At 46.2% G+C, this 20,603-nt stretch overlaps 1 protein-coding gene across 1 annotated transcript in view; it reads left to right on the forward strand.

Moving 5' to 3' along the window:
• The window catches only part of DNAH2 (dynein axonemal heavy chain 2), a 2,945,517-nt gene that overhangs the window by 686,399 nt on the left and 2,238,515 nt on the right, over window positions 1–20,603 (forward strand). Inside the window, exon 24 of the mRNA XM_085638712.1 lies at window positions 12,759–12,922. Coding sequence (XP_085494838.1) covers window positions 12,759–12,922 — 164 coding nt within the window. The remainder of the gene's footprint in view (window positions 1–12,758; window positions 12,923–20,603) is intronic.

Genomic DNA, 20,603 nt, shown 5'->3' on the forward strand with positions numbered 1-20,603 from the left:
CTATCCATTTTAGATGATAGCATCTCAACTCCTGCTCCTTTCCTCAAAAGGATTACTACGCCCTTACAAAGTTCTACCTGATCTGTAACTGCATAACTCAATCCACCTACACTTTGAATAAAATGCAATACTCTCTATTGCTGTTAAGTTGGTCTCCTGCAAGATCGTTACATGGGCCCTACTTTCTTCAAGATATCGGAATACCAATCTCTGCCTTCCATTTGATCTAAGACTATTAACATTCCAGGTTGAAAAACATATCTCCTTACCTACCCCCATTATCCTTTAGGAGAAACCTCACATATGTATAAGAGCGATTAAGAGAGAAACGTGGTGATTTTGATGAGGCCACTGCCCCCACCCGGTGCCCTTACCCAACCCCACCCTTGAGGAACCCTCCCTCTACTATTTGGCATTTTGAATGCCATTGGGCTTCCCCGGGAAGAGGATACACACACATACACACCAGGTGCATCCCCAGGCTCCCCGATCGATCTCCACCGCCCTGTACTGGAGCCTCCCGGGTTCTTATGCTTCCTGATTGTATCGATCAGATAATCCACCTCTTAAAGAGTATGATCGTTATACATCTGTTTATTCCACATGATCCACAACATTGCCCAGAACTTCAACTGTGCTTCAGCCCCCAATTTATGGATCTCTTCCAGCCTCATACTAAGCTCCCATAGCCACAGATCAATGACCTTACAGACATCTGACTTAATAGTAAAGCAGTGCATATCTGCCTTTCAAAGCTATTCCCAAGATGCTCTCCTTCGCCGTATAATTAAGGATGTTCACCAGGATCTTACTAAGTTTCTTGCATTTCAGGTTCCTTTTAAATAATTCCCTGTGTACTCTTTGAATCTCAAGTTCTAGGTTAATGTCTGGCCTGTAATAGAAAACTGTGTCCGTAGTAATACCACAACGAAGAACTTCATATCAGCCCATCTTGTCTGCCAATCCCACCAGAAGACTCCTGAGTGGCGACGTTATCCAGCTGAAGCCCCAGCTGTACCTCATCCACTTTCTCTGGGCTTTCTAAAGGGGCTAGCACCTCCAACCCATTCCTAGTAGAGATCTGCGCAGATATCTGAGTGCCTCCATTCTTACCCAACCCTACTACTGTGATAGAAGCATCTATATCATTTCTATCCGTTCCTTCTATGTTTTGATTTTGGGCTGTTACGCCTGGTGTCTTAGTAGTCTGTTAAGAGGATTTTCCAAACTTTGATTTTGGCCCCCCCAATCCTCTCTAGCAATACTGCAATGATGTTTAGCAGTATTTTCAGGGAATACCACCAAGGGGTTTACGTCTAGAGTTACCCCATAACTTCTGACACTATGAGTGTGTAGCACATACCTTGATTTACCATCTGGTCTGTACCTACTCCGATCAATAGATCTAGGGGACTGGTGCTGATGTCGTTGTTGTTCCTGGCACTTTTGCTTTATAGTTGCCTCAAATTCCTCCCTTCTCCTCAGTCTTTTCCCCTACCTTGTTTCCCAAGCAAGCTGAGAACTAATGCTAATCACCACCTCATTCTCGCCCAAGACCTCCCCAGCTCATTGGCTTACCTATCCAGCGTGCCTCTCTGGACTTGTGCTGACTCTTCCCCTCGGGTCCCAGGAAAGAGCTGTTTTGCTCCGCTGGAGCTCCTGCGCTGCAAGCGCCCAGCGGGGATCGCAGTGCACGTTGATCAGAAGGTCAAGAGCGACTTCCTCAGCATCGACAAAAAATGATCAAGACCCGGATAGTGCAGCGGAGTTTCCACCGTCAGCAGGGACCCGTTGCAAAGAATATGGCGACATACAACCTCCGAAGCCCCCGGGCAGGTAGGACTGTCCTTTCCTTTACCACTAAGTCCACCGCATGTTGTGAGGTGCTACACGCTCCCCTTCACCGGGGTGACCACAGCCGTCTAGTGCGCGACCGCAATGTTGCTTGTGATCTCTCACCATTTGACCTTTCTAAGGGATTTTTTTTTCTTATTACTTAAACTTTTTCTTGATCAGCTTTACAACTGAAGAACAGTATACTGTCTTATTTTGTGGACATTTCTGGTGTCAGAGTTTTCTGAGAAAAAGTCTCTCCTCAATACTTGTAAGACCTATGTTAAGAGGCAGATCTATATAGAGTATCCTCACACCAAATGCCATTATTGTCTGCACACTGGTTATGATCTCAAGAAAAGGGACATTTGTAAGGCTTTTTCAACCAAGACTCTTAAAGATAGACTGAGAAGCCTGTGTTGGGTGTCCTGGAAGAAAAGACTGGATTTTCCGCCTCAGACAAGCAGGTGTTAACCTTCAAACTCACCTCAGAGATGTCTAGGTAAAGAGTTCCACATCGATTCTAAGGCCCTCTGACATGACACTGAAGAGAAAGACTGCTGGTCAGCTGTCATCATCCTCCGTGTTGACAAGCAAGGAAACTGAGCCTCTCAGGAAACGCCAGCAGAAGACAAAACGTTTAGTACAATCTTGCTGTAATTTGCCTGCAAAGTTCCAAAAAGTGATCTCAGAAAAAGTGTTCAAGTTGATTGGCTCATTGGCGAGAAGCAAGGATAACAAGCATTTGCAATGCAATAGGTCTTGCATTATCCCAGCAGTTGCATAAATACGTTTTTTAAAAACTCCACCCAGCAAGAAAAGGGTGCCCTAGCACAGGCTGTTACTAGGTGTCCCTGTGGAGTTGTAAAGGGACTCCTATTAACCATATAAGGTACTGCACACTTACTTATGCTATTGCTAGGATATATGTTAACAAAAACAATTATTAATAAATATTATTATATGCAACGCCAATAGCTCAAACTTTCAGTAATGCGAGACCTATTGCATCACAAATGGTTATTCTCTTTCTGGTGGGGTTATTATAGACAGCATATTAAGGAAGGGCTTTCGATTTTGCAAGGGCTAAGTCACACCACTAGAAATACCAATAGAAAGCAATACAATTACCGCTATTGCCTACTGTAAATGTACCATGCACTGAATAGCCTGCTCTCCCCTGCACCACTCAGAAGCCGCTTCAAAACTCTAGGAACAATGCACTTACGGCTCATCAGATGAGGACGAAACACATCACAGGGAGCACGGCATGGGTCGCCACACAGCATATTGCTCTACACCAGGGTGAGCTACGCAGCCCAGATATAGGTCTTATCCTGAAAACTGCACACTGCTCACCTCCTGGTGGCGCAACCCAGCACAACTGACCTGCACAGTCATTGAACTATGATGATATGGACACCCCACAGCACAGAGAACGGTATTCCACTGGTGAGATTAGAGAAGAGAAGTGGATAGTTTGTTATGAACATGATCGGTGAGGAGCTGAGTATGAGCTTGTGTGTGAGTTTTACGAGGGAGTCATAGTATGTAAGGTAGTGGGATGCAAGAGTAGTGTTGTTCCACTCGAACTGAGGGTTTGTCTCTCTGATTATAATTCAAGTCCAGGGCAAAGCTACGTTGCCTGAACATAGAACACTACCTCAGGAAAAGGCAGGCCTCCCTCAATCACTAGATGGAACAATGTAGTCTGCGCTACACAAGACTTTGTTTTGCCAAACAAATTGCACAATTTTCTCAAGGATGTGCTTTAGATTCAGAGAAGAAGGGGGCTTTTGCAAGCATATAGATCTTTAGATTTTGCTGGCAGGAATAGTCCTAAGTATCGGTTAACAGTTACCGTCCACTCGAAACTTGCCGTCCTCACTCACCACTGTGTTGAAGATCATCCGCTACCCCATGTCCTGGGATTTGGAATAAATAATCTTGAACCTAGAAATCTCTGAGAACCAGTCACGTTAGAGTTGGAGAGCTCCAGGAGAATGTTGAGGGTCCCAAATGTTGACTGTAGACAATGTTGACTGCGAAGTGAGCAACGATGTGTTCAACCGCACTCACCTTTATCCCCTTGATCTCAGGGCATCTGCAGGATCCTCTGTACATGAGACTTCATGAAGAGTATAAATATTAATTGGAACAAGAGGCAACCCTGCCTAGTGCCCCAGGGAAGGGAACTGATGAAGAGAATTTTCCATTTACTTCTATTATAATAGAGGGCCACAGTATAGGGCCTGCATGTATGTCTTCATATATCCTTCAATAGCGTTTTTATCAAGAAGCTAAAGCAGAAAAGGACAATCAACCTTGTCAAAGGCCTTCTTTGTGTCGAGTGAGAGAATGTCCGAGGGCTGGCGAGTGCTTTCAGCAACTTCTATGAAATATTAGGCCGGCCCTGTATCGTCCCCTGTCTGGCGATCTTTAATGAAGCCAGACTGCTATATTCCAATGAATCTGAGCTATATTCATTGTAGATGTTGAGCATGGATGGACACATATGTCACATCACAGTTGAACAGCATTATAGGGCAGTATGATCAACTGCTTAAAGGATCCTTATCGGCTTGGAGCAACAGAAAGAGGTCACTGATCGTGAGAAGTAGTTGAATAACTTGCACTGTGGGTTTACTACAATAGTTGCTAAATTCTTTGTAAAAGGGGGCTGGAACGCCATCCAACCACGGGGCCTTATTACTGGGCATATTTTTAATCATCTGTTCACCTCTTCTATCGTTATTCTCTCCAAGTTCTTCAAAATCTGCCCTCTGGTTCAATGGGGAGCTAGTAGTAGAAATATTCATCTTGTTGTAGAGAATCTAACTGCTCTCAAGCATAGAGGGCTGTATAGAAAGCTGTAAGACCTTCTAGGATGCCAGTTGAAGTAGTGTACTTAGTACCATATTTTATCCCTCTGATATGATTATGGGTTTAAATTTGCTTCAATTTGTAGGCCAATAATCTATTGGCTTTGTCGTTTTTCTCTTATTTTTGCTTGATATATATATCCTCTTTCAAGCTGCATCTTTCATTGCCAATTTATCTGGCGTGCCTTTGATTTTCTCGAGCTCACGGATTGTGAGTTGTGTACTCCCTTGATTATATTGCTGTTCAAACTGAGTGAACTATGTTTCTAGGTCCTCCTCCTTTTGTTTGGCCAGTTGCTCAAAGGTGGCAGAGTGAGAAATCAGCTTGCCTCTGATCACCATCTTAGCCGCATCGCAAATTGTAGCTGGCGTGTCCTCTCCATTGTTGTTTTTTTCAAAATAACTCTTGTAGGAGGCTGGCTTAGTATATGGTGCACACTTATTTAAGTGAAGCACCTTGCACTAATCCAGGCAATGCATTTGGGGATTTTAGTGGTTTTAGACAATCATTAGAAAGCTCTCAAAGTGGTAGCTGTGGAAATCAGGCTTTGCCCAAAAGCAGTGTTAAGCAGCTTGTTTTAACAGATCAAATTATATAGTGTAGGTTAAACTAAAAAGAACCACAAACTGTAGTTATAAAAATAGGTATATTTATTATACACACTCATTAACACATTGATATATCTCCTACCCGTAGATATCAACACAATACATACAATACTTGAATTGTAACCAGGTAAGTAAGCACTAATACACAGTGGTCTCCAGGGGAAGACCAAACCATATACTAAAGAAGTGGAATGCAAACTGTGATCAAAGTCAGAACTTGGACCAGACGACTCATAAGAGCTGGGGACACAAGGAACCACCCGAGGTAAGTACCCAGGACTCCCACGGAGGCTGTGTGCAGAGTGGAAACATAACTGTGTACTCAATGCAAGTCAGTGGGAAAGTCATGGTTGCCGTTTTCAAGAGGAAGGACACTTCCCAGTGGACCATGAAGAAACCCTGTGGAAGACAAAAGGTTGGAGAGTCACCCCACCCGTGGATACCCCAAGAACCAGGATACCTACATCAGGGAAGCCGGGTGCATATGTGCAAAGTGACGCCGGAAACCGCCGTAGACTACAATGGAGGACTTCAGGAAAGATGTGTGAGAAAGTGCCATCTTTCTTGCATGGTATGCCCCAAATTTTTGCTGAATTGCTGATGTACTTTGACTGAGTGTGCCCTGGGCTCCAGCCAATCAGGTACCCAGGGCCTATGTTCCTTCCCTAAAACTGTGTTGAAGCCTAAACCCAATTGGCATCTTTGGCCACATGTCAGCCCCTGGTAAATTGTACACTAGGTACCCAGGGCCTTGTGACCAGAGAAGGCCCCTAAGGGTTGCAACACTTATTGTGTCACCCTTAGAGGCCCTGTACCCTGACACACACACACTGCCCTTGCAGGCTGAGTGTCTGGGTGCAGAACAAAACAGAGAGTCGACATGGCACACATCCCTGTGTGCCATGCCCACAACACACAGTGCCCCGGCATACATCAGCCACCCCTCTAGCTGGGTGCCCTATGCCAGTGGTGTGGGTACAGGTGCATGAGCCCTGTGCCCCTACAGTACCCAGGTCCATTCCTGGGCACTGTAAGTGCAGTGCTGCCATCTAAGAGTATATGGTGCTGGGAGATCGTCAACACGAACTCCACAGCACCATGATGGCAACACTGATGCCAGTGTGGGATTTAATGTACAATGCACGACAGAGGGCATCTTAGAGATGCCCCCTGAACCTAACCTGCAATCCATGTCTTGTCTGAGGGGCTGCCTAGGCTGCCACACAGCAGACATGTTGCTGGACCCCTGGGTAGAGAGCCATGCGCTCTCCTGGGCCTGCAACAATGCACATCCTGGGCGAGGTGCTAGGTCTCCTCCCCCAGGATGGGCAGGGGAAGCTTCAAAGGCATGCCACCTTTGTGAGCATCTCCAGGCCACTTGCTGTACTCAGCAACTGGCCCCTATCTGTTCTGACCCCCACTCTGGTGGGAAGACTGGCCGGAAACCCCAAGGTAGGAAAGGGGGTGTGCCAGCCTCTGCCAACCCCACCCCTCAGGTGGGGGAGGCGAGGTGAAGCACATCTCCGGGCTGTCGCCATCTTGAAGATGGGAAGCCCTGCCCAATCAGGACTAGGCTACTGCCCCCCTCCCACAGGAGAGTAGCAGGATAGGGGGTGTACCCACCCCAGGGAGGGGACCCATTGGTCCCTGTCCTTTACCTACCCGTAACGCCCCTAAATGTAGTATTTAGGGGCACCCTGAACCTTCCTTCCTCAGATCCAGATTCCGAAACAAGCAAGAAGATCAAGAAACAAGAAGACCTGCCATGCAGCTGCTAACAAGAGGAAGACACCAACTGATTTGGCCCCAGCCCTACCGGCCTGTCGACCCTCGAACCTGCTCCTGCTAAACCCCGGCATCTCCAGTGGTCAGCAACCTCAGAAACCCCGGAGGACCTGACTGCCTTGTGACTCTAACTACCTGGGACTCCCACGAGCAGTGGTACTGCTCAAAGCAAGTAACTGACCCCTGGCATCAGCCAGGAACCGCGAACCCTGCACACTCTGCACCCGCCAAGCCTGGCCTGTGCCGGAGTGAACAAAGACCACGAGGACGTTCCCCCGGCGACTGTGACCCCAAATCCAGCACCCAAGGACCGATCTCGACGCTCCTGATGACGCCTGCAGCCTCAGAACCAGGGACCCCTCCAACTGCGACCAGCAGAGGGTAAGATTTCCCAACACCAAAAGGCACCCCTGCACCTGGCGCCCTGCGGCCCCCTGTGCCCAACTCCTGGATTCCTTCCTATCCTCCAACTTACCTCTCGAAGTGGTGGTCGCACCTGAAGAATCTTCATCCCCGAGCTTGCAGCCTTTGTTCGTTCTTGAGCTTCTCCATTGCAATCCATTGAGCACCCGACGGCTCAAAAGTACCCTGCACCAAGCCGCCCGAGTGCCCCTGGCAGTGCAACTTCTACTCTAATCTACTTCCACATTTACCCTGAGCAACTGACCAGGAGCCCAGCTCCCACAGCCGCGTGGCCTGCTAGCCAGCAGCCACCAACCAAAGGCCCCCTGCCTCCCATAGGATAACATTGGGCCTAACTCACTCTGCACCCGGCTAGCCCTGTGCCGCTGAGGGTGTAACAACTGTACTTACCTGACCCTGGGTTACCCCTGAGTCTATGCCCAGAACCTAAACTCTGCCAGTCGAGTACTTAACCAAAAGCCGATAACTCTCTTTTCTTCCATAGGGTAGCATTGACTGGTTTCACTTGGAAATTCTTTCAAGTGTCGTGTTTTGAAACTTTAAAATATTCCTCTAATATCAGCCTAATTACGAAAACGAATGTACTCACCTGCTATTAGGAGAGATCCCAGTGCTGGATCTTGGAGCCCAGCACTGACCCTGAAAAGTAATTACAACCATACTTACTGCTAACCCAATTTTCTTCCATAGGAAACTATTGACTATTTTTCTGTGAAATTTCTTCTAAGAGTCGATTTTTGCAAACTACAAACATTCTTTAAAAATCGCACCAACTGTGAAAACTTAATAGCTTACCTGTTTTAGATAGATGTCCTAGTGTTGAACCTAGGAGCCCAGCACTGGATTACAAAAGTAACGAGAACATACTTTACCTGTGATTTGAATTTCCTTCCATAGGATAACATTGACTGTTTTTTGCTGAAAAAGTTTCCAAGTGTCGATTTTATAAACTTACAAATATTCGTTAAAAATTGCCTGTATAACCAAAACACATTCTTTCAACTGTTTGCAGGTGATGCACCAGTGCTGGATCCAGGATCCACCACTGAGTTAGAAAAAGTAACCATAACCCCACTTACCTGCTAAGTGAATTTCCTCCCATAGGATAACATTGGTGATTCTATGTGAAAAAGTTTCTAAGTGTCAACTTTTAAAATACAAAAATATTGCTTAAACATCGCGACTGCAACCAAAACGCTTTTACTCAATTGTTTACAGGAAATGTCCCAGGACTGAATCCAGGATCCAGTCCTGTGGTTAGAAAAGTAATCCTTAAAGTAACTAATTGCATTTAACTAGAAATTCCCATTGAGCTCAATGTATTATTGTGTTTGCAATTGTGTTGCCTATTGCAACCACTGTAACTGTAATATTCAAAAGTCTATTGCCTATTGAAAAGTATTTACCTAAAGCATCTAATTCTGAGAAAGTATATTTTGATACCTATTGTTGGTTCTAAAATAAAACAACTATATATGTTTATACAAAAACCATTGGCCTAGAGTTCAGTTCTTGAGTGTGTGAGACCATTTGCTGACTGAGTGTGTACAACAAATGCTTTACACTGTCCTCTGATACTGCCTTACTGCTCGACCAAGCTACCACTTTAGACAGTAAGGTTATATCTAACTTTAGCCTCTGCCAAACCTCTGGGGACTGAAAACTCTGTGCACACTGTACCTTTTTGGGAACAGTATATACAGAGCCACTTTCTTACAAGATGCCCCTGGTGAGGAAGGTGGAAGAGTCCGATGGAATCCAAGGATGGATTCTTAAAGAAAAGTAGCTGCAAGCAGAGGGGACAGAGTCTATGCCACTTGGAGTTGACCAGGAGGCTCGGAAGATCAATGACCACAAATGACGGAAGATACGGGAGGGATGACTATGACCTTGTCGCTGCAGCTGTGAGGACCAGGTGACACTGTGGAAGACTAGGAGCTGTTCACAAGGTGTCCCATGTCGGAAGTCGAGAACTAGGGGGCCGGAGTGCCACCAACAAGCCTTGGCAGCAGCAACAGACGTGGTAAACAAAAAAGAAGCAATGTTGGGACCAGCCAGGTCCAAGGGACTCACCAATTGCAGGACAGTTGGAGCAGGCCCCAGCAAGCAGGGGATCCCACTGAAGCCAAAGAAGACCCTCAAGAGGACCCACAGGCTAAAATCACAGGAGTCACAAGAGGACCTCGAGCAGCTCACCAAAGATGCAAGCCCACAGTGCAGAGGAAGCGGTGAGGATGAAGATCTTGGCAGGAAGAGTTGCTGCAGCTTCTTGTAGCCCAACGATCTATGGAGTACAGAGCCAACAAGCCTTGGCAATGGCAAGTCAGCGCGGTGCACAGGGGTTCTGTTTCAGCGGTTCTGATGAGAGATACTGGCCTGGAACATGCTAAGAGGACATGTCAGGCCACTAGGGAGTTGCAGAACCACCACTTGTGTTGGTGAGCCTTTCGTAGTCCGTGGAACATCAGGAGCAGCAGAACAGTTAGCTTTGTTGAGATGCCTGCACATGCTGGGGAGTGACTCCTTCATTCCAAGGGAAATTACTTTGAGTATCCTTGATGCCCACAGGCCTGGAGAGGAACCTTAATAAAGCACAGACACGGATGACGCAGAAGACTGGCAGAACAGTGAGACCAGGAGCAGCAGGAGTCTTCCTTGGTGCAGTCTCGGTTCCAGGTGAAGTCTAGCGAAGTCCAAGGTGCCCATACGGTCGAAGTTGAAGTGGTTTCGGGATTAAATCTTGTCCCACGACAAATCTGTAGACCACCCACAGGTAAGCCCTAAAGTACCCTAAGGAAAGGGTTGGGTCCCTCCCAGAGGAGGGGCTGGACAGAGAGGAGGATACTCCCATGTCCTTTGTCCAGTTTCGTGCTAGAGTGGGAGCCCAGGGCTCCCTGAACTGGCTCAAACTGGAGTGTGCAAGGAGGGCACCAAACGTGCCCTTCAAAGCAGTCTGGCGGCGCTAGCAAGTGCCTCCACCCCAGTTCTATACACTAAGTCCTGTCTGGGAGGTGGTCACACCTCCCTGTGATGGGAAACCTATTGTTCTACCTTCGCCTGCTTGAGCTCAGCTCAGCAGCAGGAGGACAGAATTGTGTCTGGGGTCAGCAGCAGCACTAGCTTGCTGGCAGACCATGGAAGGCTGTTACCGGGAGGACTGGGGGCTTCCCGGAGGAGCCCCCCATAGCATGGAATCATACCTCCAACCTTTGGAGCCCTGACTGCACTTACAAAGCCTGAAGAATCGACTCAGTGGTTTGTAGGGGTGTCCTGCTCATTCAAGGCACCCTCACACTTATAACCTAGCACCCTGTCTTCAGGATTGAAAGGGGTGACTTAGAGGTTTTAAGTGCAGTGACCTCAGATATAAGGAAACTTATATCTATTATAAGGGGTGCTAGCACCAACTTACAGAGGCTGCTATGCATAATACATGCTGCAGCCCATGCAGGACCCCTGGTGTACCTATGCCCTGGGTACCTTAGTACTATATACTAGGGACTTACATGGGTACACCAGTAGCCAATTGTGGAGGTACCTAAGTACTTAGCACTGTCCAATCTAGGGAGGAAGCACAGTGACTAAGGTCCTGATTTGCAGGATCCCACTCAGACTAGTCATAGAAACAGAATAACAACAGAAAAAACTGGGGGTAACCAGGAAAGCAGATCCTACTTTCCTACACCTCTTGAGTACCTCTTTGTTATTTCGCACTAGTAGGTCGCGAAAGGCTATTTCGTTAAGTACCCAGGGCTGTGATTGTGGGCTATGTCTTTGTATAAAGCTCCAACATTCCAAACTCGTAGTGAAGATGAGAAAGGTAGAGCCAGAATACAGAATCACAAGAAGAAAATGTGCCCTTTGGTAAATTGTCCAATCCGCAGTCCTCGCTGTGATACAATGGTGCCATTTGTAAAAAACCCAGATTTAGTAAGAATTTTGGACAAATAATATACCATGCAGGCTGATTTATTAATTTACCATTTTATGCAGCACTCCTTGACCCAAGAAGGGTGTTAGTGGGCTTTAATTTGTACAAAGAAGGAAGGTGCACCAGGAAATAGTCAGTAAGCTTCCAATCAATTCAAAAATACTTTATTACGCTTGTAGTGTTAAAATTGGTCATCAGCCAACGCGTTTCGTTCCAAAGGAACTTCGTCAGGGCTCAGATATTTAACTATAAGTCCAGTTGACATGTATGTGTGGGTCAATGGATTCCAATTTGCGAATAATATGCATAGCGAAAGCAGCTTTCTCTCCAATATTTAAAGAGCGCCAAATTATCGCAAAAACGGTCCCTCGCAATTTTGCTTGATTCCCAAAGTCAGTATAGACGTCAGTAGTCCTGATAAGTATTGGTATAAACAGACAGAATCCCTCGTCCAGAGTTAATGTTAGTGGGCTTTAAATAGACGACCCACAGAGAACGTATTTCTCTTTAAACATAAATTGTGAAATAATAATTAAACTGAAGAGTTAATAGGCACACCGGGGAAAGAAAGATGTTCGGGAAAAGGAATACTGGAAGAAAGATGATAGATTAATGTCCTGATAAGAAGTGCTCTGATAGAGCTAGTAATTGGCGTCACCAGCCCCATAGCGATGATGAGATCTGCAGGAAAAATCCATGGATCCCAGGCATTTCACTCGGAGTGACTGCTCTTCTCATGGGTCAGTGGTTGCAGAGGGGCGTCTCCCCAACCCTCGTGTCACTCGCAGAAAGCTTTGGACTGCAGGCTCTTACAGCAGCTTTGTTCGACTGTTCCCCCCCCCCCCCCCCCAACACCTGGCACAGTATTCCATGAAGGGTCAAATGCAGCTTCAATGAACACAGCACACAGCCCTTTTTACAGAACGGAGGCACGGCCCCTAATCAGCATTATCGGGTGGCCTCACATTCTTCCATTCTCTGTCGATTTTCGCAATAGTGAACAGAAAGTCTCTTGTGATTGTCACCTGCACATCTCTGTAGAAACATGTGGGCTTGATTAGTTATCCTGCTGCGCTGCGAGTTAGTTGTCGAGCTTTAGGGCAGAGCGCAGTGATAATGTGATATCAGCTGGGGCGCGCTTTTGCTGTGAATGAAGGCTGTAGTTGCCTGAAGTTGTCTTCTGGTGACCATGCATCGCCTCGTGGACACAGAATCCTTTCTGGTTGCCTGTGCGTGGGCTCCCTTTGTGCCGAAAAGTCATTGCTTTCTGCTGTTTTGTATCCCTGTCCCTCTAGGCCCGTTCACCAGTAACATCTCCTACGATACTGCCTTGGAGCAGTTAGCCGCAATCCGAGAGACGCTGGCCGCCATGAAGGCTGAGGAGAACAGCATCCGCTCAGGGCTGGGCATCTTCAAGATCGACCACCCCCTCTCCAAGGAACTGCAGGCCCTTGAGAAGGTGAGGCGCTTGGGCTTTCCTGTACTTGCAACTGTAGCTGCACCTTTGATGTTTTATTCATTTTGTATCTATAAGACCTAAAGATGGTGTGATATACAAATGTGGCTAAATAAATGAAATTGCCCGTTAAACATTTCAATACAGCTGGGATAATAATCCAGGGAAAGAGTTAGAAAATGAAAAGAGAAACATTGTTAAAAATAAATAACTTACAATGATCAAAAATAGCACAGCCAAGGATATGATAATTTTGTTGACAGTATCAGTGGAACAAAAGCGTTTCGAAACAGCAATTCTATTAGGTGCAATACACATGGAAAGCTTGTCTAAATAATAATTGATTTTATTACATTTCGAAGGGCCAACAAAGAGGCGGCGGTGTGATATCTGGTAGAAAATGTCATACTTTGGAGGCATCAGTGAAAAAGATCTGACCACTAGTTTAGTGGAACTGAAATCCATAACCACCTTTTGAACTAAAGTAAACAGTTTAGGGAAATAGAATTTGGGAATTTCTGGTGTTCCCAAAATTTTTTAGGAGTTGTTTTCATCAACAATAATACACATACTAAAATCAAACACAAACAAAATACTCACATGAAATCAATAAACGGACATTATACAATGATGCGTGAGGTTAAGGTGGTGTCATGGCATTGTATGTAATGCGTTCCTAAACCTATGACACACCCTTTGGGAGGGTACACAAAGAGTTGTAAGGGCCACCTTAAACCTAATCACATGATATAATAAACTTTAAACACAGAAAATATAGAAAAGAAAAAGAATACCATAATACAGATTATACATTGACGGTATGCATCTACTAATATTATACAACAGCATTGTTCAGGTTCGTCCCCTTAGGGGATTATTTGGCAAAACAGATATTACCATGAAGAACGTGACCGGATCAAGAAAACTTGTCGGCGAACGCAGGGATTCAGGTAAGGCGATCGTGCGCGCGCGAGAATGTATTATTTTACAGCGCGAGCAAGAAACAAATTATCGCCAAGCTGCGGAATGTGGAAATTTTGACATTTTCGCGCTTTTCGCGGAACGCGAAAATGTCAAATTATCGCAATTTCCGCGAATGGAACGAAATTATCGCCCAGGCCTAGTACTAACCCTGTTTAGCCAAGAACACTGTTTGGTAATGTTTAAAGTCTGCTAGGTTGACACCCCAAGAGATTTATCTAATCCGAGTTTTTTCAGACCAATTCTAGCCTTTTACCCTTGCCATAGAAATTTGGATATGAGGATGTCTAACTTACGGTGGAAATCCTCAGTCAGAGAGGGAGCATTGTGTTTAGGTAATTTACTAAGGGCGTAATCATCATCTTGATGGTTTCGATTCTGCCCCGCCACGTGAATTTGGGAATTTCTAAGCAGAAGATAATTTGACTTCTGCATCATAGGATCCTCACTGACAGTCATAAACATGGAATATTCCTACCAGCGTGCGGGGACTGCGAAACACTTCTTTTCATACATACAATGTAAACTGGAAGTGGGCACTTCATACTGCCAAAATACTGAACTTTTCTCTTCGGAATGGCCATTTTAAAACAATAGAAAGACCACACTGCAACACCTACCTGAAAAAATATGTCCCAGTATTAACAGGAAACTCTAGACCCTTGTATTATTGAATACAAATGATGGTTTGGGATGCGGGTAAGGAGTGCATAAGGTTAAAAAGCTACACTGCACCTTTCAGGAGCCAGGAGCTTCCATCGCTCAGTGTACACCGAACGGACAGTGTGCTTCATATTACCAGTTCTTTTTTTACCGGCTCGTGATGTAAGGATTTCTGAACGCTTTAGGTATTTTTCACTCCATATGTTTAGGAAATTCCTTAAACCTACTTTTCTGTCAACGTCACTCAATATTATATGTGTCTGGGAAGCATTTATATTCTTTTTCGTACATTTTATGACAGAATTTTTTTCCGCAATTCCTTTATTTTATGTGAAGTGATCCTCATATGTGAGGAATAAGGCTGCCAAGGACCCACACTTTGTGTGGTTTGCTTACCCTCCTGGCACCCAGTCAAAGACTCAGTTTTGTCAGAAAATGACAAAGAGAACATCAAAGGACAGAGAAGGAATCCGCCTGAGGTTAAACCTTTTTTATACATTTTATCTAGAAATACACACGCCGAAGTACAACAAATGCAGTACAAGAAAATACAGTTACAAAAAAGAAGAAATTACTCTTTCACAGTTTTCTTTCCTCTTAAGGGTTAATCATGGCACAGCTTCAACCAGCACAGGTCACATTCTCGACAAATGCTGAAAAGGAGAAATGCATTTATACCAAAGGGTCAAGGCTGCCCCAGTCTTGGTATATATAGGTACCGCTCCCTTGGAGTGGGCGTTACTCAAAGTAGTGTCTGTTACAATTTATATCGGTTGAATCAAATATTAGTCCAATAACATAAAGTTGGGCTTAGCAGTGAGATGGTGAATATGGTATTACAAGACCCAAAGTGCTTTGTGTGAAGCAATTAACATATATGTTGTTATTCCTACTGTGGAGCATCCCTTGACAATGCATTATCTTTAATTTGGGCTGAATGTATCCGTAATGGGCCCCAAACATCTCTGGGCCTGTAAGCCGGTGGCTGTAGAGTGGCAAATGTCTCACATCTTACATACTGCTAACTTCATGAGCCAGTCCTTTTTGGCTGGAGTGTTTTCCCCCCACCAGTTCATAGCAGTCCTTCTCTTGGTCTTGCTGCCAGCTGGCATACTCCAAGTACAGCAACCAAGCAATAGTACTAGTGGCTGCATTGCTCCTGCACTTCTGATTATTTCAGACAATAAGTAGTGTTTCTGCCAAAAAGTATGTACATGCCAAATGGATAAAGCCTGCATTGTCTTGATTACTTCTAGGGCAATGATGAGACCTGGTTGTATCTATTCTTGCTTGTTTATCTTGGGCCAGATGTATGTTGTGATTTTGCATGCGCAATGGGAGCCATGTACAAAGCCTATTTAGCGAGTCGCAAATTATTTGCGACTCGCTAAATAGGTTTTGTGACTCGGTATTATGAAGGGGCGTCCCCTTCCTAATAGCGACCGCAGAGCCATGTATGAATGTTTTGCAACCCTAATTGCTGTCGCAAAACACTTGCAAATTACCTCCCTCTTCCAGAGGGTGGTAATCGAGTCGCAAATGGGAAGGGGTCCACAGGGGACCCCTTCCCCTTTGTGAGTGGCGGCAAAAATATTTTTTAAGGGCAGGCAGTGGTCCCAGGGACCACTGCCTGCCCTTAAAAAATTAAACGAAAACGTTTCATTTTCTTTTTTTGTTTAAATGGATCCCGTTTTCCTTTAAGGAAAACGGGCTGCATTTAAAAAAAAAACTTCTTTATTTAAAAGCAGTCCCAGACATGAAGGTTTGCCCTTCCCTGGGAGGGCCAGCCATTCCCAATGGGCTCGGAAATTGCCAGAGGCTCATTAATATTCATGAGCCTCGCAATTTGCGACCTCATTGGGAATCGCAAACAGTGTTGTCTGATCCGGGGAGGAGCAAGATGGCGGATTGACGCCGCTCGTGAGAGCAGGCGCATGGAGGAGCTCACGAGCTCCCACACCAGAAACGACTAAGCAACTGATGTAGCGTGCTAGGGAATACGAGTGGAAAGATGAGGGAGACTACGAAGAGGAAGAAGGCGGTGTGAAATCAAAGCGACATTTGAATTTCCGCGGGTGCTGTGCCGAGCTGCGGCTTACAGGATAAGGTGAATGCAGGCAGCTATCGGTGCTGAGCAGCAGGTGCGCATCTTTTGGATTGCTCACTGGGTGGCTGGACACTGCTCGGCAATCAGTTGGCTGAGACTAACGTCCGGACTATCTACCAGCCGTGCAGAGTGTGGCTCCTCCAAAGACGACGAGAACCACATGAGCTGGGCGCTTGCCGGTGAGTTCAACCAACGGGGAATACACTCTACGGGACGATGCAGCGGAGGAGACACATGCGCCCCAGGGAGGAAACATTACTAAAACCTATCCGAAAATAGGTAATCCGCTGCTGCAACCTCGACATTCAGGCAAGGCAGCGGAAATGCTGGCAGCGGGGGCTCCCTCTGAACTCTCTATCGGCAACAATATAGCAAATGTTATTCTTGAGACGATTCCAGTGAAACATAGTAGCGCTAGAAATGTCTCTTGTAGCTCTTGCAATCTGCTGTTGAAGAGAATGGAAGTGCACAAGGCACACATGAGGGAGAAAATGAAGTAATAGATGACCAGTCTGGTATTGAACAGAGCTTATCTAGCTCTGATTGTTCTACTGTTACAACTCCTGCTACGACCCCCGCTTCTGCTTCTTTAAGTAGGGATTCCGATGTGAAAGTGAAAGGCGAACTGCTCTCCAGGTACTGATTGGTGATAGCGCAACAACCTGCAAGACACAAGATATCCAAGATTTCCAACAGGAATCTAAGAAATCTACTGAAAAGAGAGACTGCTTAACACTTAATTCGTCTACCAAAAAGAAAAATGCTAGATTTAAAGTAACGAAGGGAGCAAAGAAAACTAATAATGCGCGTGATAATACTGCCTCATCACGAGCTAAAGATTCTCCTGTGGACAGCCCTCTTTGACGATGGGTGCAAGCAAAGGGGGGGGATCAAAACAATATTATCGTGGCTATCGGGTGCTAGCCCATCAGATGGTGGTGGCTGTACAGAAATGGTTGAAGTAGGCACTGATAATTCAGAATCAGAGATTGTCCCTGGTACTTCCAGAATATCGCCAAAGAAGCTGCAGCAAGCAATAGGGAAAGATTAGCTGGAGAATGCTCAAGATTTAGAGCAACCATCACTTTCCTTGATCCTCCAGGCCTTAAATGATCAGAGATTAGAGGCGCAGGAATACTATGCTCAAGCTAGAGCTGATAATCATAGTATCCAACAATCAATAAAGGAAGTGAATATTAAGGTCGGGATACTCGCAAACAATATTGCGGAATTGCAACAGAGGGTTGCAAACACTGAGGAGACTACCGTTCAAGCTGCTAGTTTACAGAAACATGAGGACCACATCACAGCCATGCAGTTTAAGATAGAAGACTTGGAGAACCGCCAGACGTGCCATAATCTAAGACTTTTGGCGTCCCAGAGGGCGAGGAAGGGTCGGACCCGAGAGCATTCATAGTCCAGCTTCTTCAGAAGGCTATTCCCGACTTGGGCGACTGGGACTGCCAGTTGCAAAGAGCGCATAGGCTTCCACTGGTAAAATTCAAACAGGGGTCCCGCTACCCAAGGCCATTCTTGATTGTTTTTGGACATTTTTTGCTCCGTCAGCCGGTATCCTTAAAAGCTAGTCTTAGTTCCCCGGTTACTGTTGGCTCTTATACTATCTTTGTGCGGTCTGATCTTTGCAAAGTGACAATGGACAGACGGTTGAAGTTATGTGTGAGAAGTTGGCCTGATGTATGATGTCACTAGTTCTAGTGTACACCTTATATCAGTCCAAATACCCTTATGGTGATTGGTTGTAAAGTCAACCTTATAGACCAGCTATCCTAGTGGTAGCATGGACAAGAGCAGTCTTAGGCTAAACTCTGAATGGCATGTGAAGCCAGCTGTGATACCATATATAATCCCTTGAGTACCAAATGAAAGGACACCACAACAGGTATATATATAAAATAAAGTGTATTTATTCTAGTCAAACCCTCAGCACTCTTTATGAGATTAGAGGTAAGTACAACACAGTCTTATTTAAGCATACATTAAGTCACACAGGTAAGTAATACAGTTAGGCCCTAGGGGCCACGCAAACCATATACTAAGTAAGTGGTATAAGAACCACTGTCACAGAAATAGGATAGGCCTAGGCCTAGGGAATCGCTGGGGCTACACTACACTAGTTAGGAAGTGGGAGGCCCACGGGATTCGTGTGCAGAGTGGAAACACTCACGCGTAATGCGTAAAAGTCAATAGCAATAGTACAGTTTAGAAAACGGTAGATTTAGGACACTTCCGGAGTAGCTAGGAAGTTGAGACTTGAAAACTAGACACTAGGATAGTCACTATCCTGATGAGCACCGGAGTACCCAAGTTACCTAGCCCACAGGCTGCGGGTGCATAGGGGTGAAGCTGCGTCGTTTTCGTCGTCGACTCCTATGGATGCCTGAAGAAAGATGCTGACAGGCAGTCAGTGAAGAGTGTCCGGTGGATCCCAAGGCTGGGATCAAGAAGAGAGGAAACCTGCAAGCAGAAGGGACAGAGTCAAGGTCACTAGCCAGTGACCACGTGGAACCAGGAAGGAACCAGGCGATGTCGTGAAGATTGCAGGTGAAGGTGAAGCTTGTCGCTGCAGCCAGGAGGACTAGGAAGCGTCGAGGACGACCAGGACCAGGAGGCGAGCTGTCCCACGAAGGCTCTTGCTGTCGGCGGCGTCGAAGTTGGACTAGGACTCACCAAGCCTTGGCAAGCGGAACCCACGAAGAACGAAGGACTTGCTTCTGGTGCAGACCAGGAAGGTCTGGGGTGCTTCTTCTTTGCAGAGAAGCGGGAGCCAGTCTGGAGGAGCCAAACCAGCGCAGAAGATTTCAGGGTGCGTCGTCACAAAGGCCACTAGCCAGCGGGCAAGCAACCGGACAGACGCGGCAAGCAGGAAAATGCTGAAGGGCCCCACGCAGGACTCGTGGAGTGTGGGGGGCTGATCTTCGGTGCAGATGGTGCTTGGGGTTGGGGCTTCTCAATCCCCGGTGCACAACTTCGAGGGTACCTCAGAAGCTGCGCTTTAAGTTACTAGCCACTTTTTCCAGGTAGCCGGTCCCACGTCGCTCGTCGCCTCCACGGATCTCAGCTCTGCTGTAGATGTGGATCAGGGTCGGAGAAGTCTGGAAGTCAAGGCTCTGGTCAGGCTCTGCAGTCGGTTCCTCGTAGAACGTGGGCAAAGCAAAGGGTAGTCTCTTGATGGTGCCTGTTTGCACAGGGTAGCCACTCCTTGGCTACAAGGGAGATTCTTCAGTCTTCTTCTTTCGTCGAATGTCGAAGGTCCAGAGTTTCTGTTCAGTTTTGCAGGTTCAGGATAATCTAAAGTCTTGAGGCCCAACTCCCACTCTTATACTAATCTGGGGGGCTGGGATACCTGCTAGGTCACGCCTTATGGGTGGGACCTGGGAGGGGGTGGTTACACCCACTTCCCTTTGTCCAGTTTCGCGCCAGGGCTGGAGTGCCCAGCGCCGGTTTGAACTGGACTATGCGAGGAACACCTTGTGTGCCCCAGGCATGTCTCATTCTTTTCAGCCCACCCTGCCCCAATACACTAAAGGCTGTCTGGGGAGGTGCTAGCACCTCCCCAAGCAGGAAACCTATTGTCCAGGCCTCCCTGGCTGGGATCACTCCCAGCTGCAGGAGGTCAGACTTGTGTCGTGGCAGCAGCATCCATTTTGTGATGCTGAGGCTTTGGTCAGTGGCTAACAGTTGAAGTATGATTTTAACATGTCTTTCCCTCTAGAAGGGGGGAATAATATTCTCATGTCCAGAAATGGCATGGGGGTATTATTCCACAGTGTTAGACACCTTACACGACATGTTTCGATAAAGCCAAACCATAGTTACCATAACCGTCTAAGATTATAAGGCACTTTAAGAGTATATGGTAGGCTATATCATAGAACAGCTATAAGGACAAGGTTCCGAAAGCTGCAGACAGGC

The sequence above is a fragment of the Triturus cristatus genome, chromosome 12, assembly GCF_964204655.1.
Source record: "Triturus cristatus chromosome 12, aTriCri1.1, whole genome shotgun sequence".
Taxonomy (NCBI): Eukaryota; Metazoa; Chordata; class Amphibia; order Caudata; family Salamandridae; genus Triturus; species Triturus cristatus.